The sequence below is a fragment of the Xenopus laevis genome, chromosome 3L (assembly GCF_017654675.1).
Source record: "Xenopus laevis strain J_2021 chromosome 3L, Xenopus_laevis_v10.1, whole genome shotgun sequence".
NCBI classification, from domain to species: domain Eukaryota; kingdom Metazoa; phylum Chordata; class Amphibia; order Anura; family Pipidae; genus Xenopus; species Xenopus laevis.
The window spans coordinates 25,708,537-25,735,427 of record NC_054375.1 but is presented as its reverse complement, the minus strand read 5'-3'; the positions used below and the strand labels follow the sequence as shown (position 1 = coordinate 25,735,427).

At 42.3% G+C, this 26,891-nt stretch overlaps 1 protein-coding gene across 1 annotated transcript in view; it reads right to left on the bottom strand.

Moving 5' to 3' along the window:
* Positions 1–26,891, bottom strand: part of cd9.S (CD9 protein S homeolog) — a 35,828-nt gene that overhangs the window by 6,286 nt on the left and 2,651 nt on the right. Inside the window, 1 exon segment of the mRNA NM_001091992.1 lies at positions 1,167–1,269. Coding sequence (NP_001085461.1) covers positions 1,167–1,269 — 103 coding nt within the window.

Below are 26,891 nucleotides of genomic sequence, written 5' to 3'. Positions count from 1 at the left end.
TTGAACATTTAAGATTTTGCCAGCAAAAGTTTAACCCTTTGTACCTTTGGGTATTTTTTGGTTATAAACTCTACAAACAAACCAGCATACAACTTTTACTGAGCACAATGAGACTTTTGTTGAAAAAGTTATACTTCCCCCTGTAAATCATTGATCTGTTCAAAAGGAGATGAGCTTTGTATAGACAACCCCTCCCTTATTTTTTAGTTTTTCTAAAATGTACCTTTTTGAAAATCAGCTAACTGCCCTCTCATACATCAGAGTAGTAGCAGACTCTTTAAATTACTGCAACTTGATGTCATAGTTGATCTCTTAGCTCTTACTGCTCAGTGGTTGTAACTACTTGGGGAGCAAAGGGTGCAGCAGCACCCGGGCCTGTTCCCCTGGCAGGGCCCATTGTGAAGCAACCTGTGAGTTTGGCAGCTCTGTTGGGCTCTCTGTGCCAAGGTAATAACATGGGAGCCAGGTGAAATGGTTAATTTGGCTGTAAACACAGTGGCAGCAAGACTGCTCAGTACAAACCTTGACCTTATCCTAGACCAGTGATCCCCAACCAGTAGCTCATGAGCATGTGCTCTACAACCCCTTGGATGTTGCTCCCAGTGGCCTCAAAAGCAGGAGCTTCTTTTTGAATTCCAGGCTTGGAGGCAAGTTGTAGTTGCATAAAAACCAGGTGTACTGCCAAACAGAGCCTCAATATAGGTTGAAAATCCACATAGGGGCTACCAAATGGCCAATCACAGCACTTATTGGCACCCCTAGAACATTTTTCATGCTGGTTTTGCTCCCTAAACTCCTTTTACTTCTGAATGTTGCTCACAGGTTCAAAAGGTTGGGGATCCCTGTCCTAGACAGCTGCTTTAGTAGGGTCACCACACGAGCTGTCCAGTCAAAAACTACTTGTCAGGTTTTCAGCGTTCTGAAAAGCCTTCCACGTTATTGCCCTGCCCACTGATGTCACTACTGTGCCCCTAAACGTTATCCCCCTTGCTCCCTATGGTCATATTCCCCACACCACTTCTCCACTGTCTGGAGGAAAGGTGGCAACCCTATCCCTCAGTAATAATTTTTAAAGGGGATATGATATTTTGCACTTAAAAGTAGATGCAGCTGTGAATGCATTTATCACACAAAGTTGGCATTTTGTTCGAATTTAAATTACTTACCAATATAGAATTTCTCGGGATTTTGGTCAGATTCAAACAGAGCTTTGGTCTGGCTGTCGAATCGAAGCCATAATCCGATTGCCAGGACCGCTGTTCCAGCGAGCTGAGAATAAAAATAGTAAATTTAGTACACATTCATTTTACGTAGTGGCAGGCATGCTTTTGTATAGATTTGTACATTTGATGCAGTCAATAGGGAATCAAGAATGTGCACTACTGTCAATCCAACATGCCCAAAAGCTTATCCAAAGAGTACTAATCTTCCCATTGGGCCACGGGCCTTGGCATATCTAAAATGAGTTGAAGAAAGGTGGGTCCCCTCTCGCATTAAGGCTAAGGGCACACTAGGCGATAGCGCCGCGATTTGACTCGCGGCGAGTTTTCGCGGCGACTTTTAATCCGCAATCGCTGTGGAAACTTTGGCGCTGGCGTCTATGGGGAATCGCGAGCGTAAAAACACACGCGGCAATCTTTTTTCTATTGTCGCTCGAAATCGCCTCGCTAGGCGATTTCGAGCGACAATAGAAAAAAGATCGCCGCGTGTGTTTTTACGCTGGCGATTTGTCGCGATTCCCCATAGACGCCAGCGCCAAAGTTTCCACAGCGATTGCGGATTAAAAGTCACGGCGAAAAGTCGCCGCGAGTCAAATCGCGGCGCTATCGCCTAGTGTGCCCTTAGCTTAAGATTTGCCAGTGCTCCGAGAATAACCATCAACGGCTCCAATCTTCTGTCTTGAGAGACATGCTATTATTACCATTAACATGTATTTATGCAGTGCTAACTTATTACAGCGAGTGATAAAAGAGGCCAAATTGCGTCCTGTGTACCCACAACCGCACACGATCATGAAGGATCAGCCAGACTGTTAGAACACATTGGTGCATGAATGAAGAACTTATCTAGCCAGAAGCAAGGTACAATTGTCAAATAGGCTAAGATTATGCCAGCCATGCACAAAAAGATCCACTGCTTTCGGGAGGTTCCTTTGCTCAATGTAGCAGCCCATGTAGAGGGACAAATTAGGCTGATCTGATTTACTAGGACCTCCAGCAGCAACTGTATCATAACAGAGACCTAACCAGACTCAATGGGACATGATTGGCTGATTTTTTTTTTTTTTTTTTTTTTAGACTTGCTTGATACCTAGATGATCACATGTTGGAAGCAATTACTGGCCCATGTATGAAATTAGTAAACAACATACAAATATATAAAAATATGTTATCCCGTAACTTTTACTAGTCTATCTTTAATTGTACACAACAGACAGTATTGTATTGCTTTGTGCTCTTTGAGCCAACACACAAAGAGCACAAAGCAATACAATACTGTCTGTTATTGGTAACACTGAAGTCCTGAGAATGCGACAACCCCACCCTTCACATCTTGTCTATGCAAAGTGACAGAATTCCTCAGCTCAAAGAGCTTTGCACACACACTTACCCTTTAAATTCCTCAGGCTCATAAGAGTATTTATTTCAACAGTCTGTGAGCTATCAAGACACTTACAACCATTAATGGGCCTGATGTTATCTATAAGAGGTCATAGCCATTACATTAATCCATTCCCTGCGCCAGCGCCTACATAGGGAGATGCCCATTTCCATTGGTTGTCCTTTGTGCTATTTTTTTCTAAAAACACTTTCTCTGATGAATAATGAATAATATGTTTGTAATTAAAGTACAAATATTTCAGCTTCATAGAACAATAAAGGAAAAGATGATTATTTTATTACTGGAATACGAGTGAATATTTAGCTTGTAAGGCAGCAGCGTTTGGCACTTTTAGTACCATTACGACTTTTTTCACGCTGGCTGATGGGAACACAATGATAGATCCAGACATCTTGACTAGAGCATGCAAGCCGACTGGCCCTTTTATAAAAAAGGGAGGTTGTGGCGTAGTACTGAAATCAGAGTAGTCTTGCAATATCAGCTTTCTCTAAGCTACGAGGCACTGGCTTGTGAAGAAAGGGGAATATTACCATGGCTTTTTATTCTTAGGGTATTTAGCCATACATTTTGCAGCTTTTCTTCATTCCTCTTGTTCCAATCATTTGAGGCCTAAACAAATGAATAATGGAAGGTGGTCCATTTATTTATATGGCCTCTCATATGGTATCCCTTATACCTGCAGGTTGGATACCATGGAGGACTGGCTGCCTTTAAGTGGTGTTAGGGTAGACTTCAGTGCACAAGTCTTAAAACTGCGCTTCAAAAGCAATTACCCAACCTCTATTGACAGCAAACATTCTAGTCTTGTGCTTAGGTGAGGAGTGACGAGATGATTGAGAAAGGAGGGTTTGAGATATTTGGCCAGTATAGTTCAACCCTTGTCCTATCATGGGAAGATGCTGGCCGTGTGCGTATGTGTCAAATGCAGTGGAAAGTGGAAATGTGAAACCTTTCAGGACCTGTGTTCAGGAAGGTTACCGTTAGAAGGCTTTCCATTGGAGGACCTACGAATATATATACGTGATCCCCAACCAGTAGCTCATGAGCAACATGTTGCTCCCAATGCCCTTCAAGCAGGTGCTTCGTTTTGAATTCTAGGCTTAGAGACAACACTTGGTTGCATAAAAACCAGGTGTAATGCAAAAAAGAGCTTTCTGTAGGCTGCTAGTCCACATAGGGGCTACCAAATGACCAATTGTAGCCCTTATTTGGCATCCCCAGGAACTTTTTTTATGATATGTTGCTCCTCAACTCTTTTTACATTTGACTGTGGCTCATTAGTGAAAAAAGATGGGTACCCCACCATATATTGACAAACAATCCCTGTTTTGTTTAAAGGGTAAGGCATTTTTCAGTAGCAGTATGCACAAAATGTCTCTGTCTTAAATATATTGATAATGGGTTGAGTGCAGAGGAATCTTGTATTTGTCTATATGTTTTTTGTGGTCACACCCTCATTGCACCCCCGCCTAATGATTTTAAAAACTAGTGGTGAGCACAACTTTCCCCTGTTTGTTATAGTTATACAGGAGCAGTGACCAGCTCCATGTTGTAGCTCCCACCCCCTCCAACTATAGTCAGGTGATCCCACTGGTGTCTAATAAAAGGGCAGCCAAGTTTGGGAGTTTTACTTTGAAAGCAGCTAGTAAGTTGCAGGTAAAACGTATTCGTCCCTTTTATAAAATGTATAATTAAACCATAGAATTCTTAATGAATCAGATGAAAATTGAGCATAGGACTGGCCAGATATGGGATGACTTTGACGTAGTTGGCCAGCTTAAATATATTGCAATATATGGACAAACAATCCCTGTTTTGTTTAAAGGGTAAGGCATTTTTCAGTAGCAGTATGCACAAAATGTCGCTGTCTTAAATATATTGATAATGGGTTGAGTGCAGAGGAATCTTGTATTTGTCTATATGTTTTTTGTGGTCACACCCTCATTGCACCCCTGCCTAATGATTTTAAAAACTAGTGGTGAGCACAACTTTCCCCTGTTTATATATATATATATATATATATATATATATATATATATATATATATATATATATATATATATATATATATATATATATATATATATATATATATATATATATATATATATATCTGAATAGAGAGTAGTCTGTCTATTTTTGAAGAGGCTAAACCGCCCTAAATCCATGTTATTCATTGTCTATGGTAGAAAAGGAAGGACTGATAATATGATGGTCTTTCAAGGACCTTCTTCCAGCTGAATGGAAAAGTTCATATTTAACAACCAGGATATTTGCTACTGTTGCATCTCTTCATCTGGATAGATCAGGGTATGGTATAAGTACTTTATAAATACAGCATGATTTCATATTGGGAAACAGTGCTCTGCTATTTTGTTTCTTATTTTTTGCCAGATTTCAGGCATAAAAACGCCCATAGACTCCAATGTAGTGTGCGCCGAAAAAGCTGCCACAAAAATAACAGATTCACTCATCACTACTGCACAACATCTCTAGTCATACAATCCCAACAGGAGCAATATAAAAATTATTTAAATATTTGTATGTGGTTTTACAACAAAACTTGCCTATATTACAGGACTTTTTTTTTTTTTTTAAATGCCAATTTTAGGCTGAAGATGGAAGGAAGAAGTAATTTTTTTGTGGAGATCACTATTAAGGGAAGTAACTCTAAGGCCGCAGTGTTCATGTTGGTGAGATCATGCTGCTCTCGGCCAGATTTTCCATTCAGATGACTCACTGTTTTCCTGTTTGACAAACAAAGCTGTGTTTTAAAGCAGGGTCCATATTAGCAAGGGGCAGTGCAATGGCAGGGAAATCACTGCACTAACTGGTTTTATTCAAGGCAGTCAAGTTTTGTGCTACGGAATTCAGTTTCCATTGCTTTTGTCCTGGATACCTGACCTGAAGTCTTCCAGAATCTGCAGGAACACAGCACTGTAAGTGGAAACAGAACAAAACAAGTATCCCCAGAGCATTGTGTTTGGATTAGTCACAGCACAGTGAAATAACTTTTCCACAATAACTTATATTTGGCTAGGCTCTCATTCTGCACATTCAGGGGATTCACACCGGGAGTTTACAGCAGGGAGGCCCTTCAGCTGTTGTCTAAAACTACACTATTAAAGTTTGTCCCAAAAAATAAGTGGTATTAAGCCTATGACCCACATTTCCTCCATCGTGGTTGAACATTTTTTAGTAGTAGATCAATCTGGTTATGTGGGGATTTACACTGAATATTAGAAGCAGGGCCATATTTTCTATATAGGCTCCAGCCTATGATGACAGTTCAGGGGCTGGTCCACGTGTAAAGTGCCTACCCTGGGCTGGCAGACACCTACTGTTGTTAACTGCAGGGCCTTTGCTTTAAGCATTAGGCATTTTCACACAATGAACTCAAACACACTAATAAACAGCCTGTTGCAAGACCGGGCTCTGGCTACCGACAAAGGATGATAATTGTACAATACGGTAATTATTTATTTTGCAAATTCTCTCCTTCTCACACTGCTAGTGTATTATACCAAAGCCTTCAGGGCCCCCCTCCTTTGCTGTGACCACACGTACAGTGCCCAAGCTTCAACCGTAGGTCCCCTCTATCTAAACCTACATGCTCGGATCCCTTACAATGGCGCACTATCGCCTGAAGGGGCTCTATTCCACACCTAGTAAATCCTCCTTGGGACAACAGGCTATCTGTGCTTGCTAGCCCTCTCTACCTTTCACTTCTAAAGTGAACTCACTTACCATGGATATTCTCTAGCAGAAGAGGCTGGGGAGGGGAGACTGTGGTACAGCAGTACCACTCTATGGTTGTTACACAACTGGTGGTAACAGGAGGAATGGGCATTTTGAAATAAGTTTTCTCAAAGATAACAGTGGTGGTTGAAACACCCTTTAGCCTTTAAGAAAACAGGAAATTGTTTCATTACTTACCGTAATTTCTGTTTCCTGGTCACCTTCCATGGCAGCATTCACCAATGGGTTAACTCCTCCCTTCGGGCCAATGGACAGGAACCTCCCCTAGCAAGATAAAAGAGCCCGCCCCTCTCATACTCACTGTCTTAGTTGAAAAGCTTGTCCAGCAGGGTGGGACATTCCTTGGTGAATGCTGCCATGGAAGGGGACCAGGAAACAGAAATTACGGTAAGTAATGAAACAATTTCCTGTTTTCCTTGTCACCCATGGCAGCGATTCACCAATGGGAACTACCAAAGCTAACAGGGAGGGACTTCACACAAAAAATGCAGTAAACATAACACTTTTATTCAGTAACATTTACAACTGCTTGAAGAACTTTTCTCCCAAATTTTGCTTCCTGGGAGGAAAGGATATCTAATTTATAGTGCTTGATGAACGTATTAACTGACGACCATCTTGCAGCTCTGCAGATTGCTTCTGGCTATGCCCTGGCTTCCATCGCCCAGGAACTTGCTAATGCCCGAGTTGAATGGGCTTTTAACCCCAGAGGAACCTTCTTGCCTGCTGAATTGTACGCCTTCGCAATTGCTGCCACAATCCAGGAACTTATTGTCTTCTTAGACGGGGCTTTGCCCTTTCTGAATCCGCCTGGAATGACGAACAAATGTTCAGATTTCCTCCATGACTTTGTCCTCTCCAAATATATTGTGAGAGCTCTGACCAAGTCTAGCTTATGCCACTGTTTTTCCTTCTCTGTCTTTGGAGATGGACAAAAGGAAGGAAGGGATACCTCCAAATCCATGTGGAACTTCGAGATGACTTTCGGCAAAAACTTAAAGGCAGGCCTAAGCACAACTTTATCTTTAAATATAATTGTGAATGGTTCCACAGCCGATAGTGCAGCTAGCTCACCCACTCTACATGCTGATGTTATGGCCACTAACAAGATAACTTTAAGAGTAAGATTCCAATTTGAAACATCCTCCAGAGGTTCAAAAGGTGGTTTTGTCAGTATGTCTAAGACAAACGGCAAATCCCAAGGTGGTGAATATCTTCGTATGTGAGGTTTTACCCTCTTCAAGGCATTGAAGAATCTTTTTACTAGAGGATCATCTGCCCAAACTTTTCCTGTTAGTGCTGAGATGGCTGACACTTGCACTCTAAGGGTATTTATGTGCAGACCCTTCTCATATCCAGAAAAAAGAAAATCCACCACCATCGATGCTGTAGTAGAACAGGGATCCTGGCCCTCTAAAAGGAAAAATTGTACAAACTTGTCCCAAACTTTGTAGTATTGTGACGATGTAGAAGTTTTTCTTGATTTTAGTAAAAAATCGATCACCTTCTCTTTACAATTCAATCTTTTCAGCTCCTTCCTCTCAACCTCCATGCCTTCAAGGCTAGATGGTCTTCCACGTGGAACTGAAACATTCCCTGGGATAGCCAACCTTGAAACCTTGGGATTTCTTTGGGTTCTCCCAGAGCCAATCTGTGAAGCAACGGAAACCATGGTCTTCTTGGCCAATATGGTATCACTACTATCGCATTGGCTGATTCCCGGTCTATCTTTTTTAGAACCTTCCAGATGAGGGGAATTGGTGGGAATACATAAATCAACCCTCTTGACCAGTCTTGTCTCAGACCATCCACAGCCACTGCCTCCTTGCATGGGTACCTGGAAAAAAACTTCTGACATTTTCTGTTTTGAATAGTTGCCATGGCGTCCACCTCTGGAACTCCCCACGTATCTATCAAGTCTTGAAAGATGTCCTTGTGAAGACTCCACTCTCCTGGATCTACTATACTGCGACTTAAGAAGTCTGCCTTCAGATTTTCGATCCCAGGAAGATGTACTGCTGTCAGATTCTCCAACCATATTTCTGCCCACTGGAAAATAGCTTCTGCCTCCTGCAGTAACACCAAGCTTCTTGTGCCTCCTTGCTTTTGTATATAGGATACTGCTGTGGTGTTGTCTGAAAAGACTTTCACATCTTTTCCTCTTAGCTGATCTGCGAAGGCTAACAGGGCTTTTCCTACTGCCCTTAATTCTAGGATATTTGAGGATACTTGTCTCAAATCCCAAGAACCTTGCACAAACAAATCTCCCATGTGTGCCCCCCAGCCGATGCCTGACGCGTCTGTTGTAACGGCTGTCCATTCTGGTTCTCTTAGCTGGGTACCTCTTTGCAGATTGTTTGCCACACACCACCAGCTTAGGTCTTCTCTTAGATCTTCTGTTATCTCTAAGCATCTTCTTAAGTTTTCTTGAGGACATCTCACTCGTCTCAGCAAGAAGTTTTGTAGTGGTCTGGAATGCCATCTCGCCCACTTTACAACTTGGATTGTTGATGACATTAAGCCTAGAATCCTTAGACAATGTCTCACCGATACTACCTCCTGACTTCTGAAATTTTCCACTGCCAAAATTATCTTTTCTTGCTTCATGATCGGCAAGCTCACCAAATTTTCCTGTGTCTGAAATAAAGCCCCTAAAAAGATAAGGGATCTTGTAGGTATCAGATTGCTTTTTTCCATGTTCACAATCCATCCATGTTCTTGAAGAAACTCCAGGACTTTCTTTGTGTGCGATTCTGCTTCTCTCTGTGTTCTCGCTGTTACCAGGATGTCGTCTAAATAATGAAACACAGAGATTCCTATCTTCCTTAACTCGGCTATCAAGGTTACTAGAATCTTGGTGAAGACTCTTGGAGACTGTGACAGGCCAAAAGGGAGACATTTGAACTGAACGTGAACCTGCTCCACTGCAAACCTTAGATATTTTCTGTGGCCTTGGTAAATTGGAACGTGAAAATAGGCGTCCTTCAAATCTATGTTTGTGAGCCAATCCCCAATCGAAATTGCCTGGATGACTGACGCTAAAGATTCCATCTTGAAACTTCGTTTTTGTAGAAATTTGTTTAGCTCCCTCATGTCCAATACTGGCCTCATAGCTCCTGAGGCTTTCTTTACTAGAAACAGTCTTGAATAAAAACCTCTTCTCTTCTCGTGCAGAGGGACTGTTTCTATTGCGTCTGATGCCCATAGCTAATCCATGTATTCCTGGACCAGACTTTGAACTTCCTTGGATTTTCTGAAAACTGAAATTAGAAAATGATCCTTCTTCGGATTTTTTGCAAACTCTAACGAAAAACCTCTTTCTAGAGTGTCGCATACCCAGCGATCTTGAACATTTCTGACCCAGACTTGAGCAAATTGTGCCAACCTGCCACCTACTCTTATCTGAGCCAGGGTACCCTCATTGCTGCTGTGCTGAGGAGGTGGAAGAAGAGAAACCTCTGGATCTCTTAGAACTTCCTCTCGTGTTCTGACGTCCTGATCTCCATGACGACTGTCTATAGAACTCCCTTCCAGGTTTGTACTGTCTGGAAGATCTGAAAGATCTTTCTTTATCTCTGTGAAAAGGTGTTTCATATCTCACTCTCTTGTTTCTATTCTCTTGAGGTAAAAACACACTCTTCCCTCCAGAGACCTTTTTGATGATCGTATCCAACTTTTCACCAAACAGCATCTCCCCTTCAAACGGAAGCTGGCATAAATTGGTTTTTGAGGCTGCATCTGCCGACCAAGGTTTAAGCCAGAGCGCTCTCCTTGCTGCTACCGACAATGCCATGGATCTTGCCAAGAGATGAACCAGATCAACTGATGCCTCTGACATGAAGTCTACCGCTAGTTTGCAGTCAGCTAGCATCTCCAATAGTTTAGGCCTCTTCACTTTGGAAGATATTGCTTCCTCTACTTCTGCCAGCCATACCTTCAAAGCCCGGGAGACTGAAGTCAAAGCTACTGCTGGTCTGCAGGCTGCACCTGCCGCCACAAAAGATTTTTTAAGATTAAATTCAATCCTTTTTTCCATTGGTTCACGAAACACTGCAGCATCATCTACTGGCAAAGTGGTTTTCTTAGCTAATCTTACGACTGCTGCGTCCACCTTAGGTGGTGTATCCCAACACCTTGCATCTTTTTCTTCAAAAGGATACTTCTTCAGAAATTTCCCCCCTGTTTGGGGTCTTTTCTCAGTTTTCTTCCATTCTGCTGAAATGATGTCTTCTATTGAAGCATGAACTGGGAAGAATATTGACCTCTTCCTAAGAGAAGGAAATAATTTGTCAGCAGAGGATAACTTGGCTGGCTCCAAAGGAAATGTGAGTGTCTGCCGAACTGCCTTTATCAGCGGCTCTATGACTGCCAAATCAAAATTAGACTCTTCATCCATCTCGATTTCGCCTTCCTCTGAACCCAAAGGAGAATCTATCTCGGAATCTGAAAGTTCTCCCTTTGAAACCTCTGACAATGATTCTGTTTGTCTTGCATAAGCATGTCTTGCTCTTTTTTTAGATGTAGCAACTTCCTGGAAACCTTGTACTACTGCCTGTTTTATAACTGCAGCCAAAGAATCTACAAGTGCTTGATTCCCTTGGGAAGATGAGGCTCCTACATCCTCTTGAACTTGAGTTGGAGCTGTTTTTTCTGGCGTTTTATCTTTTTTCTCAGCGGCAGGAAGGCTGTTCAATGACAAAATAATATATGCATTAGCCTCCTGCAATCTCTCTCTCTCTCTTTTATTGGAGTTTTTTTTTTTTTTTTTTTTACCTTTTCCCTTTGGGGTGAGGCGGCTTGCCCGGCATTCCTGAATCCATTAACGTGCTGCTAGAAACAAAAAAGGTAGGCACCCTTAGATTGCATCTAAATGCCAGATAAATCACTTCCTTTCCTGCACATACCTGTATCTGAAGAATCAGGTTTCTGTGAAGTTCTTTGCAAATGGCTGCCAACAGGAAGCTTACTCCCTTATAAACTCAGTCAGGAGATATGTAGAAAACACTAACCACCAGGTTTCCTTGGTTATATGCCTTGAAATATACATGGCCCAGTGAATTTCGCCATCCCTGGCGTTTTCGGCGCCAAAATTAGCCAGCTTGAACTTTTTCCCCAAAAGTAAAATGGCGTCCAAAGCTTCCGCCATACAGTTAGCGCGCCATTCTGCTGCCCGACCGGAACTCCAACCGGCTCGTCACTGCGTCTCATACGCGCTGACGTCACTTCCGGGTACACGCGCGCATGGCGCTGACGTCACTTCCGGGTACACGCGCGCATGGCGCTTCCTTGTGTACTCGCGCTACCTAACCCGCACAAGCGGGAGGTAAGCCCAGGCCCTCGGTCACTCCTGCAACCTCTCAGCCTTCCCTCGCCAACCCCAGCTAAGGGGGCGCAGCGGGACTTCCAACACAGTAGGGGGAAAAAGAGAGAGAGAGAGACCCCCTGCTGCTGGGAATACTGCGTCTGCACGCTCCTTGACTCCATCAGCCCAGGACAGGATAAAAAAAGACAGTGAGTATGAGAGGGGCGGGCTCTTTTATCTTGCTAGGGGAGGTTCCTGTCCATTGGCCCGAAGGGAGGAGTTAACCCATTGGTGAATCGCTGCCATGGGTGACAAGGAAATAGGAGCTAAGGTTAATTTAATCAGAGCCAATTAAACAGCTTGTTTTCGGAATGTCGATGAGAACTGACACAAGCAGAAGTAGAATAGAACTGTGCAGAGGTGCGGTGGTTCACACTAGTGCCCAGATTTAGAGCAGCATCCCTAGAAATGGCACTAAAACAGCAAGATCCCCACACAGGGGTGCCAAACCCAACTGGAGGACCTTGTGTGGCTTTGCACAATTTGCATGGATCTGACTTATTGCAATGTGACGACTATTGAAGTACAGATCCAGGATGGCCGATGTCCCATACAAATATTCTTTTTAAATCTCAGAGAACTTTATTGTGTTAACACTGATGTACACCAAGAAGGTGGTGTATCAAGAGGTTTTGCTATTCCAAGTAAACCAAAGAGGTAAGCATAACTTTGCCTTGTGACCTTTACAACATTAAGATAGACCAGCAGCAACAAGCCCTAACCTCTATGAACAGACAGATTGCTGCACGTTCTCAATCATTCCATAGTTGATTGTATTTACATTTGGCACCATTACAAAGAAATCAGATTTTCTAGATATTAGAGTCAGACATAGCATTAAGTCACCTTTCCTGCATGGAGGGGGGGGGGACACAAACTTTTACATTTGCGTGTTAATAGTCTATGGGCTTGGAACAGTGTCCTAGACATTAGCATTTGATAGGGACATTCCCATCAGCTGACCCCCCCCCCTTTAAGGGCTAGTCCACACGGGGAGATAGCGACGCGTTTGCGGCGACAAAGCGCTGCGACAGTCGCCGCGACCGGCGCAGGCGACAGTTTTGTATGGGCGCCTATGTAAAAACGCCTGTGCTAACCACACGAGGCGATGCGCTTTTCAACAGTCGCCTGAAAATGCCTCGCCAGGCTTTTTCAGGCGACTGTTGAAAAGCGCATCGCCTCGTGTGGTTAGCACAGGCGTTTTTACATAGGCGCCCATACAAAACTGTCGCCTGCGCCGGTCGCGGCGACTGTCGCGGCGCTTTGTCGCCGCGACCGCAAACGCGTCGCTATCTCCCCGTGTGGAATAGCCCTAACAATTAACAGGTGAAATTTGAGGTCAGTTTCCAAATCTAGGCTGAGCAAGCTATTTAACACTGGGAAAACACTGTCCAGTAGTGCTGGATAATTGTCAGGACCATAGCACATGCAAGAGCATCAATTTATGCTAGTATAGCAAGGTCTGTGTATCAGATGAGAGCTGAAAGAGCCTGTGCCTATTGGTGGAGACAATGTTTCAGGGGTGAGACATTGATCAGGATAGCAGCAACTGAAAAGCGGATGATCGGCTTGTGTTTCTCCCAGGCTGAGGTCTGCTTGGTCTGGGCCTAGCCTCAGGCTTTTTGGGCGATGCCATTAGAATGTTTCACCATTGGGAAAGTGATTCAGCTGGCTGTGGGGAGACTGTTGGTTGACAACCCTGGAGGAGACCATTTTGACCACCCAATGTATAGGCTTGATAGTACCTCTATACATAGATAATCCCTGGCAGAGTTTGTGGATTATTGTAGCTGCTATAACTAAGTTTATTGCTAGTCACTCACAGACCTTGAACAGAAAAAAAGCTCAAACAGGGAAGAACCCACACACTGCATCTGACGCAGGTTGCAATGGTACAACTCATCATAAATCTAAACAATGAGTCACTGACATTTCAACATTTTTTTTAACCATACTCCATCAAAGAAAAGCCAACCAAAGTGCATATTTCTGGCTCTCACGAATACCAAGTATCTTCAGAAATAGATCTTCTGGAATGTCAGTAAGTTTCGGAAGCAGGACTGATAAGAACTAAACATATGGAGCCATTTCACAACATCACAACCAATATGTGAAATGCTACGTATGTTCATGCAAAAAAAACAAATGGAATGTATAACGGAGTGAACTGGCTACATTTAGTAATGCGGACCTGGATCCATCAAATTAAGATTTATTGGTCGATACTCCAGGGCAATTTCAATCATTGCACATATTATAACATCTGAAAACAATAATGTCACGTTCAACTTCCAAGTTCTAACGATCACAAACAAAACAAATCTGTAGTCTGCTGAGAATGGGGTTGCCACTTGTCTTGGGTTTTGACCCGGACAGCCTGTTTTTTTTGAAGGGCTGTCCAGATCAAAACTGCCTGGCAGGTTTTCCAAATTAGAAAAACTGGGCAGGATTTCCTATGATTGACGAGGCAATCAGGCATTCGCCATATTATAGACCAGCCCCGGAAGTCACGGACACGCCCTGCGGAACTTCCTTCCCCTGCATTTCCACCGGCTAGAATGAAAGTTGCCAGCGGGATGGCACTCTGAGCGCTTTGTTTTCTGAAGTCGCTTAAGTTTCCTTCTGAGGCAACTTTGGAAAATGAAGCGCTCAGAGTTCTATCCCGTTGGTGATTTGCATTCTAGCCAGCGGGAAGGCAGTTCGGGAAGATTAGTCGCCCGAAGAAGAGGACATTTGTCACTGGGCGACTAATCTCCCCCCGAATCTGAGTGTATGTCTCTGCCCTAAGACACCCCTACTTCCAAACCTTCAACCATTAACTTCATTATAACCTCTTATACGGTAAATCTTATTTAGTACAAGCTACTTTTTTTATTATTACAAAGAAAAAAGGAAATCATTTTCAAAAATGTGGAATATTTGGATAACATGGAATTTCCGTAATTCTGAGCTTTCTGGATAACGGGTTTCCAGAATGGATACCATACCTGGACTAAAACCCAGTCAGTCATCAGAAGGATCAACCTGTACAAATAGATTGCATGCAAGTATGTTGATATTGCAGAGGTTGGATGGCTTTGGCAACAAACTGACTTTTAGCCAAGTAGTCATTTCAGCTGAAATTTAGAGGGATTGCCATTTTCCTATTAATATACCAGAAACTCCACTCTGAATGATACATAAGGTGACTTTTTATATTTTTCAGGGCCCTCTATGTCACAGGGCCCCTGATTCTTCCCGGCCAGGATACTGAGAGCAGCTCGAAGGGCTGCAAGATATACATTACTGAATTAGGGAGACTACTCTTAACTAAACAGCCACAGGCCGGGGCTACACATTGCATAAGGAAGGAAGAATCAAAATGACCTTGTGAAATGCCTTTTGGGAATATAAATCAAATTATATCACACTTGGGTCAGAGGTGAATCTGTGCTGGAACTGCAGACATGTCACACCATCAGGAAACAATCTGCTGAATGCACAGATTCTCCCTGCTTATTTGGAAATCTGCCCTGAACCTTCCCCATTTGGAAAAAAACAAACATCATAATAACAGCTTATGCTTGTCATTGTAAGACACAAATACAAAGGATATATAAATATGTTGAACGAACGCAAGAGGGAATAATATCTCTGTAGTATAGACCTACAGTTTACTGTATCTGTAAACAGAGATCTCAACTCTCTGGATTTCATCGCTCTTAATTCGAACATGAAATTTGGTCTCAAAACTTCCTGGAATGAATCGTTATTTCCCTAATGACTTGGGGCAGTCAATGTCTTTCATATGTTACAGATATTTTTGATTTTTTTCTGAACTATCCCATCTGCAAGATATCCCAGATTCCTGATGCGGGGATGGGTGTGCCATATGAAAGGGGTGGGGTACAGGGGACTGGGGAACGTATACGTGTTTACACCTTTACATAGGTTTTTTTTTTTAGTTAGAGAGCAACACAAGCATGCAATAAATTCCTGGGGGTGCGAAATAAGGGCTGTGATTGGCTATTGGTAGCCTCTATGTGGACCTGCAGCCTACAGGAGACTCTGTTTGGTAGTATGCATGGTTTGCATGCAACTAAACTGTGCCTTTAACAGTGTCGGACTGGGCCGGCGGGAACTCAGGAAAGAACCAGGTGGGCCCCGGCCCAGACCCTGTCCTAGATTGGCTCCCCAAACGGAAAAAAAAGTTATGCCGCAGTATGGTTGCAGTTAGCGCATGCGCACGGTGGGCTTGACGTTTGCGCATGTGCGCGGTGGCCTGTCATGCGTGCTGTGCATCAGGCATTTGCACACGCGCACTGGATTTTGAGCATGGTGCCCCCGAGGTTCAGAACCTGGTAAACCCTGACTGCGCCAGTCCGACCCTGGCCTTTAAGCCAGGAATTCATAAAGAAAAACCTGCTTTGAGGCCACTGGGAGCAACATTTCATGAGGGCGGAGGGCAAAACGTTGCTCACAAGTGACTGGCTGGGGATCACTGCATTAATAGGTGCTGGTATGGAATATATAATACACAAGATAACACCTATGCCAATTTTGAAAATGCCCCATTGAAACAATTCTTCACTGTTGACAAATTTGCCCGGGAAACGAATCTGAGTGATTTTTGTGTTGTACATGGCATTTTCCTAGACTTACACTAAGTTGTGTGGCCTACCTTTAGGATTGCAACCTGGCCGGAATTTTACTGAATTTTACTTTTTTTTTTTTTTACTAAAAATGGTACTTGCTCCAAATGAAAGAAAAGTGAACATATTTTTTTCTAGAAAAGGCGGCAACCCTACCTAAAACCTCCTATAAATCTACATGCATATGGTCACCTTTAGCATAACTCCAATATTTGAAAAACAGAGGAAAGAAAAAAATTTTTTTTGACCACACCCATTTTATGGGCATACCACCACAATACCACATCCATTTGACAAAATTTGACAGGTTATGGAAAGTTTGAAAACATTTCCGGGGGTTTCAGGGTCAGGTTTAAATGTGTTATTACTGTTTTGCTAATGAAAGTGAATTTGCCCTTTAAATCACAGTTTCCCCAAGAGACCTGCTTACAATTGTATCTTTGCTTAATTGTAAAATGTTACAACTGAATACAAGTGCAGGCTCTCTGCCAAAAGCCAATTAAGTATTGTATCTTTTTCTGGCTTTTCGTTCAGGAGATTAAAGACAAACTTGAGACTTTTCACTAACAATCGGAGACTGCTGGTTGAGATTTTAAAATCGGGACTGTCCCGCGAAAAAACTGGACAGTTGGGAGGTATGTTTTAGGCCCTACAGCCAGGGCAGAGCAGCTGCTGGAGAACACTATTCGTAAAAAAAATTACTCTATTACTCCTGCTGATCAGGGAGCAGGAATCCGGGAATTTGTGGCTGTTGCAAGGATGTTTCTTCCACCGCCTCATGCAAGGAAAGTGGGGTGTGATGTGAGTCAGAACAACAGTAATTGCCGTCGGTGCAAGTATCTCTTGGCCGAGCACTGCCTACAACACATCCACCCTCTCTTTTAAATGGAGTCCAAAAAAAAAAAAAAAAGAGGCTGAACCTAGGGATTGCTCTTTTCCGATACATTAGAGATCTCCCACAATACTCCTGTGCCAATAGGAACACATCCATTCCACTGGATTGAACTATATCTTAGTTGGGATCAAGTACAAGCTACTGTTTTATTATACCTAAGAAAAAGGAAATCACATTTTTAAAAATGTGATTTGGATAAAATGGATTCTATGGGAGACGGCCTTCACGTAATTCAGGGCTCTGGACAACGGATTCCATACCTGTATATTATTATGTGACAGGGGTCATATGGAGATGTTGAACTTAAAGGACTGTTGTCTCATTTCAACCCAAATTAGCTATGCAACATGGAGTGAGCTGAACAGACCCTGGAGAAGGTATATTTAGCATTAGAGGCATAAAAGTACACTTTTATCCTGAAGAGGGGCTCTATATTTGTGTTTTGCCCCTAACATATTTATCTGCTTCAAGCAGTTTCCAGCCATCAAGTAACAAACATAAAAGCACTATGAGCAGGTGTTATTCCTGCGTTGTCCCTAACCACTTATGTTGTAATCTGATAGCTGGAAGGTGAAACTAAGGTAGCGATTACTGGTTAATGGCTGCGTCCTGGCTAAACCTCTCCAGCTCTAAATGAAACCAAAAGCAGATTTTTTTGTCTTTAGTTAAAGATTTACAATATGCAATAACGTGAGGCTGTCATGTGAAATGAACACAAACACTTTGTGTCAATGTAATCCATCTACACATCAACAATTCCATATCGTAAAACAAAAAAAAAAGAAAAGAATTAAGAAGCCCACAATTACCCACCCCATGTTTATCCATAACCCCAACTCACTGTTCGAAGCAAGTGATATGCCATTGAGATTGTAATGGAGAACTGGGATAGAGTCCTGCGCGGGTCCATTTTTTGGAACCCGTACCAGAAACCCGCAACTGGACCCGCAACCCACATTCTTACCCACTTGGACCCGCTACCAGACCCGACCTGCAAGTACCTTATCCGCAACCCAGACCCGCGACCCAATGACCATCAAGAACCAGGAAGTGCTGTCATTGTAAACCAGAAGTGACATCATCGGAAGTAGGCCTGATCAGAAAAAAAAGGAGTAAAACAGGAAGTGCTGCCGTTGTAAACCTGGAAGTGACATCATCGAAAGTAGACGTGATCAGAAAAAAGAAGACCCGCGGCCCAACCCGCAAACCCGCAGAATCGCGCCTATACACACAACCCGCAGGGTACTGCAGGTTTTTGCGGGTAACCCATGGGTACCTGACCCGCTTCAGGACTCTAAACTGGGACATTTGGCAAAATACACGTATTCATTGCATGGGATAGATCTGCTCATTTGATGAGGTTGCCAAATGGAATCTTTCCCTTGATATCCCCACTTAAATTAGGTGGGTTTATCGGGGCGTAATCCGATCACCCTACGACTAAATGATGGGATTATAACAGTGGGAATAGGAGCCATCAGAGCAAGAACTGCATAAACTAGCTGATGCAGTCCCTGATCCGACAGGAACATTTTTGTCCATATATCGGTCGTAGACAATTGTCTACTGAAACTCTATTGGCTGTTTCTTTGAAATGAGTAATGGGATTGTATAAATGGAAATGTGAACACATGCACTTTATCCTTGATAGGTCCCAAGTTTGGCCTGAAATGTAAATTTCCCAACCACAAAGCAAGCATTAAATTGTTTCCTAAAATAATTTTTCCAGGCCAAACCACCTCTAAGTTTTTGGAGACAAAGTGCCAGAAGCAGTGGCGGAACAAAATGTAATCGTGCCCAAGGCAATTATCTACCCCTGAGCCTCCGTCTTGGTCACCCTCACAACAACCCACTGGCAGCTCACAAAAAGACCCCGACCCTGGTCATCTGCTAGTTGATACACCACCCCGATCTCCTGAATTACAGAAAGCTGGAAAAAGAGTTTGGCAGGCAGAAGAGGCATGCGTTTAGTGCCCCATCCAAAAGAAGCATGATGCACCGCAATAGCCAGAACAGGTGAAACTTTCAACAATCAGCATCAACTTCGCCCAAACTGCTGAAATTGCCATAATTATCTTGTAAAAACCAGAGAGGAGCTGCGTTTATACAGATTTTGGATGATGAGTTTTACAATGACCGTACCCATTTGTTTTTATTAAGTGGCTCCTGTCTCTCTCGGTTGCTAATGAACAGTAGGCACACAAACAACGTAGAGGCCCCACATGGACCTTCTCTCTGAATCATGGAAAAGATTCACCACCACAGTCTCCACCCTGACAAAACCTTCAGAAAAAAAAAATATCCATACAGAAGAATATTTGCGGGATGTTGTAATGCTCCCACCTGTACACATTCCCGGCTCTTTTAATGACATTGTCCCCCTTAAGTGCTCTTAGCAGCTCTTTAGATTAATTATTACATTGGCTGTGTGTGTGAGCATATATATATATATATATATATATATATACATATATATATATATATATATATATATATATATATATATATATATATATATATATATATATATATATATATACTGCCCCTTTAACAAATATCTAAGTACATCAGCACAGTAAAAACCATGGGTATTGTGGAGAATGCCAACCCACTCACCCACCCCCCTCCAAAACCTAGAAAATCCAGTTTTGTAAGTTTCCCTTCAAGCACTGCAAGGGAGTTTTATTTTCCAGGCAAAGAGCTGATGTACATTCTGTCAAAGAACTAAAAAGGTAACAAAATCAAGATGCAGTTATGGGATCTACTATGTGAAGCGCCCTTAACCCATTCAGTACCTTTATCAGATGTTCTATGCCACTTCACAATGCAAGCAAGCGGAACTTTATATACTAAACTTTACATACTACATGCAAAAGGGGCACTATCATTTTATTACTCCATTTTTTAATTTTTTTTCAATTTCTATTTCTTAAGCCAAACAAACAGCTCGACTCCCTGGTTCTTCAGTGCAACTGTGAGGGGGACAGAAGACAATTCAATAATTTGTCCTTCCCAGGTAGGTCCTCTAAATAATGAGCTCTTCCTTAAAAACGAGACATCAGCTGTAGCTGGGTAAGAGAGGGGCTGGTGTTTATAGAACTCATTTTCTCTAGTTAATTATGGACTTAAGTCACACTGTGCTGCCATTAAATATGCCTAGAACAAAAGGCAACCCCAAACTATAGGATCTACTGCATGGTACTTTTAGGGTTAGGGCACACAGGCAGATTCAGGGAGATTAGTCGCCTGGCGACAAATCTCTTCTTCGGGCGACTAATCTCCCCAAACTACCTTCCCGCCGGCTAAAACGTAAATCACCATCGGGATGGCACTCGGCCCAATTCGTCTTCTGAAATCGCCCGAAGTTGCCTCACGAGGAAGGCACGGGAGGCAGTTCGGGGAGATTAGCCGCTTTGAAGAAGAGGAGATTTGTCGTCGGGCGATTAATCTCCCTGAATCTGCCTTTGTGCCCTGACCCTTATACTGACACTGTAGATTTGATGGAAGTTGACAAAGGATTATACAAATTCATCTGAGGTGGGCATATTATTAGTGCAGTATTATAAAATACAGAGAAAGATAAGGCTTTAATTTGGCAGAGTCCAGTATATTTTGCTTATGGGTGTGTGTATAAGCGTTTACTTCCCCTTTTAACAGCAAAAAGGAAAGGTTGTGGGAGCACTCCGTGACTAAATACTAAAATACAATGGAAGTGCTACTGATCTGGCACTTTAACAGCCCTACTGTTTACAAACAGAAAATATAATTTCTAGAAATGTTCCTGATTGTGTGCTGACCAATTGGACAGAATGTGTGTATATATATATATATATATATATATATATATATATATATATATATATATATATATATAGGCCACATATCCTGTTTAAAGGAAAACTACACCCGATTAGATAACACAAACTCATTTGCACAGGGTGCTAAAGCAAATAGCTGAGCTTTGGGCCATGCTGCGCTTCTGTATGTTTGCCGTCTTGTTGGCCAAACAATGTACAGACATTTGAGAGAGGCAGAAAAGCAGCCACACCCTGTCTGTTTACTGCCAAGTGCCAGCGCTCTCAGCTCTGTAATTATATGAGCCAAGAATAGGCAGTTTTCTGCATTTTGCCCACTCACTAACCTGAGGAATTCAGACAAAACTGAATATTTTAATAACATGCTGAACAAAAGTATTTATATTGTGTGCATTTTGGGGGGGTCCTCTCCTGTGGGCTTCACAAAATTACAACCCTTAGGCTAGGGCCACACAGGAAGATTCAGGGAGATTGGTCGCCTGGCAACAAATTGCCACGTCTTTGAGGCGACTAATCTCCCCGAATGGCTTGCTGGTATCTCGCACCCGCTAGCGCTAAAGTCGCCTGCACCCATTCACACGCGGCGATACGTTTTTCAAAATCGCTCTAAATTGCCTCGTGAGGCGACTTTAGCGCTAGCGGGTGCAAGATACCAGCAAGCCATTCGGGGAGATTAGACGCAGCGATTAGTCGCCAGGTGACTAATCTCCCTGAAATCTTCCTGTGTGGCCTAGCCCTTAGGACCCACCCGCACAGGAAGTTAATTGAAATTAAAGGAACAGTAACACCAAAAAATTAAAGTGCTTTAAAGTAATGAAAATATCATGTAGTGTTACCTTGCACTGGTATAACTGATGGTTTGCTTCAGAAACACTACTATAGTTTATATAAACAAGCGGCTGTGTAGCAATGGCGGAAATTGAAAAAAAGGCTATATGGCACAGGTTAAATAGTGGATAACAGATAACATTATGTTCTACAGAGCTTATCTGCTATCTTCTGTGTAACCTGAGCCTTCTCTCCTTTGAATAGCTGCCCCATGGCTACACATCAGCTTATTTATATCATACCTCCCAACTGTCCCTTTTTCGGAGGGACAGTCCCTCTTTTGACAGCTCAACCCACAGTCCCTCATTTGTACTGGAAAGTCCCTCTTTTCTATGCACTGAACAGCCAGTAAAAGAAACAAAGTTTCTCACTTAATTGGCTTTTAGCAGAGAGCCCAGGTAACAGGTGCAAATAAGATACTTTGTAACAATTTTGAGACACAAAAACACAGTTTAGATAAGGAGAAATACTTTCAAACTTTCATAACCTGCCAAATTTTGTAAAACAAACATGGTAATTAGGGGGTGTGGCCACAGAAAGGGGTGTGGTCAAACAATTTGCTGTGCTACGTGCGGAAAAAACATTTTTGTCCCTCTTTTTACTTCCAAAATGTTGGGAGGTATGTTTATATGAGCAATATCATTTTTGAAGAAAACACAGCTGTTTTACCAGTGCAGGGCAACACTGCATTATATTTTTATTACTTTATAACAATTAAATGTTTTGATGTTACTGTTCCTTTAATGACTTGCGGCATGGGTGGTATCAGGTGCTTTTTTTTTACTTTTTAGTGCATGACAGGTAATAGATTCTCATGTTTGCCTTATAACCCCCCCTCCAGTTGCTCGGGGTGCCAATTTGAGTTACGTAGCCCCCCCCCAGCCTTCCTACTAGATGTTGAATAAGCATGGAACCCATTTTGTTCATCTCCATTTTTCTTTTCTGTTGTGTAACCATCCTGAGCTGGTTTTCCCGTGAATAAACATATCTTCAATCAAACTGGCCTATCCAACAGTTTATGTTCAACAGGAGAGACAGCTTAATCCCAGCTTTGTGCTTCTGCAGATATCTCCAGGCAGCAGCGATAGTACGGGGTTAACTTTCCACCACTTTTCTATCACAGAGGCCTCATTATGCTTCTTTTTGCATCAAACAAACAATTGTAAATTAATCCACGGATGAAGTGGCCATTGCACCAGTTAGCGACTCTGCACAAGGAAAGCCATAAAAAGATTCCACCTTTAACCTCCCAAAGGAAGCTGTATGTACACAATCTTTAGCTCGCCACACACACAGCACTTTTGACTGCGGCTGAGCTCAGGCGGAAAATATCGGTTCTGTCAATACCCAAAGTCACCTGTAGCCTAGCACAAATGGGGAATAATGCTCTGCTTATGGCACACCCCATATTTTTTATTATAGAGCCGCACTGCTTTCATGCTTAGATACTGATCTCTGTATAAGCAACTGCCTCCCTTCATCCTTTGCACTGGGAAGCTAATTACCAACTTACTACGGGTATGGCAACCATTATATGGAAACCCATTATCCAGAAAGCTCCGAATTACGGAATGGGCGTCTCCCATAGATTCCATTTTATCCAAATAATCCAAATTTTAAAAAAATGATTTCCTTTTTTCTCTGTAATAATAAAGCAGTAGCTTGTACTTGATCCCAAACGAAGATATAATTAATTCTTATTGGAAGCAAAACCAAACTATTGGGCTTATTTAATCTTTAAAGGGTTTTCTAGTAGACTTAAGGTATGAAGATCCAAACCATGGAAAGATCTGTTATCCAGGAAAACTCCAGGTCCCAAGCATTCTGGATAACAGGACACATACCTGTATAACCAAACACAGAGGAGATTCAATATTAAGCTCCGAATTACGGAACGGGTGTCTCCCAGAGATTCCATTTTATCCAAATAATCCAAATTTAAAAAAATTATTTCCTTTTTTCTCTGTAATAATAAAGCAGTAGCTTGTACTTGATCCCAAATGAAGATATAATTAATTAGCTTAGTTTAGGAAATAGCAAAAAAATAAAAACATCGTTTTTTTTCATTATTTAAACAAACAGTAATTTCAGCACAAGCCTATTTATTCATTGTACAGGGACCGGTTATCCAGAATGCTTAGGACCTGGGGTTTTCCGGATAAGAGATCTTTTTGTAATGTGGATCTTCATACTTAAGTCTATTATAATAAATCCAATAGGCTGGTTTTGCTTCCAATAAGGATTAATTATATCTTAGTTGGTATGAAGTACAAAGCACGGTTTTATTATTACAGAGAAGAAGGAAATAATTTCTAAAAATTTGGATTATTTGGATAAAATGGAGTCTATGGGAGTCCACCTTTTTATGTAATTCAGAGCTTTCTGGATAACTGAATCCCATACCTATAAACATGTTTAACAAGGGGTATACTATCCCTTTAATGGTCTCTGTGTATGATTAAATTGGTATGTTTATTGGCAGCCTCAGCAATAATAGGGGTCAGGGTCATGTTCTGCAGATCAAACACTACTACTATTAAAGTGCAACAGAAGATTAGTAGCATGAGCAGGAACAAAAAGAAAAAAACAACCCAAATTGCTGTGTGTGTGTCAAAGTCTGTATGCAATATATACGGTATGCACTTCTGCACTAGTTGTTATACCAGTTAGAAATCAAGACCTGAACAATGGAGAACCAAGATAGATTGGGGGTTGGTATATTTTAGGGACACACCGAATCCAGAATTCGGTTCGGGATTCGGCCAGATCCTTCCGCCCGGCCGAATCCTAATGTGCATATGCAAATTCGGGACGGGGAGGGAAACCGAGTGACTTTTTGTCACAAAGCAAGGAAGTAAAGAATGTTTTTCCCTTCCCTTTGCATATGCAAATTAGGGTTCAGATTCGGTTCGGTATTCGGCCAAATCTTTTGTGAAGGATTCTGGGGTTCGGACGAATCCAAAATAGTGCATACCTAGTATATTTATGGTCATAGGTCTGCAAAGTTATCCGAACTGATACAGCAGTTTAAAGAGACCCAAATCAAACACGGCACATCATTTAGGGAGGATCTCCACAATGCGGCTGGAGCCGTCACGTCGCCATGCGACAAACGCATGCAACGTGTCGGATGTTCTAAAGATAACAGGAAGTGAAGGAGAAAATCACAGGTAAGAACTACATGACGTGTCGGATGTTCTGAAGATAACAGGAAGTGAAGGAGAAATCGCAGGTAAGGATTTCTCCATCACTTCCTGTTATCTTTTGCGTTTCGTCGCATGGCGACGTGACGGCTCCAGCAGCATCGCGGAGTTCCTCCCTACAGGGCATTCTCCAGTTGCCATTTAACAAGCAAAGATAATTTTTGGGAAGAGTGTTTCAGAGTTAGGGATAGTCAGAAGATGTTTGACACTATGCACAGCAGCAGCTAGGGTTGCCACCTTTTCTGGAAAAAAACACCGACCTTACTATACATTTATCTTTTTCCCCTACTAATAACATTGGGATCAACCATCATTTATACCGGCCAGGTGGCAACCGTAGCAGCAGCACATTACAGCCCAGCTCCTTGTCCCCCCTCATCCTTCCCATGTCACCTGCTCAGCATCTTCCACATGGGGTAATGATAATGGGACACGGGTACATGAGGCACAGAACTAGGGTCATCAGGGAAACAAAGAAGCAAGTAAATAAGCAAAGCCAACAATACATGTAGTGGTGTATCAGGCAATTATGCTGTAAAGGTTCCAGCACAGTCTCACTTGTTGACAGATTCTAAGCAACCTGGGAGCCAGCAACCAGGGATCAGAACATCAGGCTTCCATTATAGTTTAACCTATTCACTGCCACTAATTAGTTTGAGGCCCCATACACAGGCACATATAGATTAGATTAAGTTTATTGGACCATGTATGGGGACCCTCCGACAGGCTTCCCCAATTGATATCTGGCAGAGAGTCGGCCAGTTGTCGATTGGGCGGGTCTAATAATACCGTTGGATCAAGGACTGCATCTGTTTGTTGATGCGATCCTCGATCTGCCCGACTGTATTCTCCTTATTGTGATCCAATCCATGGGCCCTCTATCTGATCAGCCCGATATCGCCCTCAAGGTGGGCATATCTGGGAGAGATTGGTGACATTAAAAGGTGGCAATTGTCTTGTATGGTGGGTGGGGAGGTATAACAAAAAAAAACCTCACTAAAACAGTGATTTGCATTAAAGTTTAACCCTATCCTTGCTGTTCTTCTCATGCTATCATAGCTTGCTGTAGCAGAAGTGAAGCAAAAAAATAAATTACTTTCAATACTGGCTGATCTGGGGCGAGTGAAACAGGGCCTGTAAGCCAAATATTTACACAGGTGTTGCATGGTTTGTCTGCAAAGGGGTAACTTCAGCAGGATCATTACTCCCTGAAACCTTGCATCTGAATGGCTCAATATTCTGTTGACCTCCCCTTGAAAAAAAAAAAGCAAAAGTGCACCCATCTTGCCATACATACATGTGATTTCAGTGCATTCCAGTGGGTTATTATAAACCACTATTTATATAATGCTGGCTTATTCTGCAGCCCTACACCTATGTTTTTTTTCATGTAGGATGCCATTTAACGATGCCAGCAGACATATTATAAACACATGCAGGTCTGGGATCCGTTATCCAGAAAGCTCTGAATTACGGAAAGGCCGTCTCCCATAGACTCCATTTTATCCAAATAATTTTTCTAGTTTTTAAAAATGATTCCCTTTTTCTCTGTAATAATAAAACAGTACCTTGTATTTCATCCAAACAAAGATATAATTAATCCTTAGTGGAGACAAAATCCTATTGGGTTTAAATAGACTTAAAGAGAGATACTGACACCAGTAATTGAACTTTTTTACATCTATCATAATATTGCCTTTGAAAGCTACTTATAACTTTGGCATACAGTATTTGCATAATGCTTTTATATTACCTGTCTGATGCCCTATGTTCCTC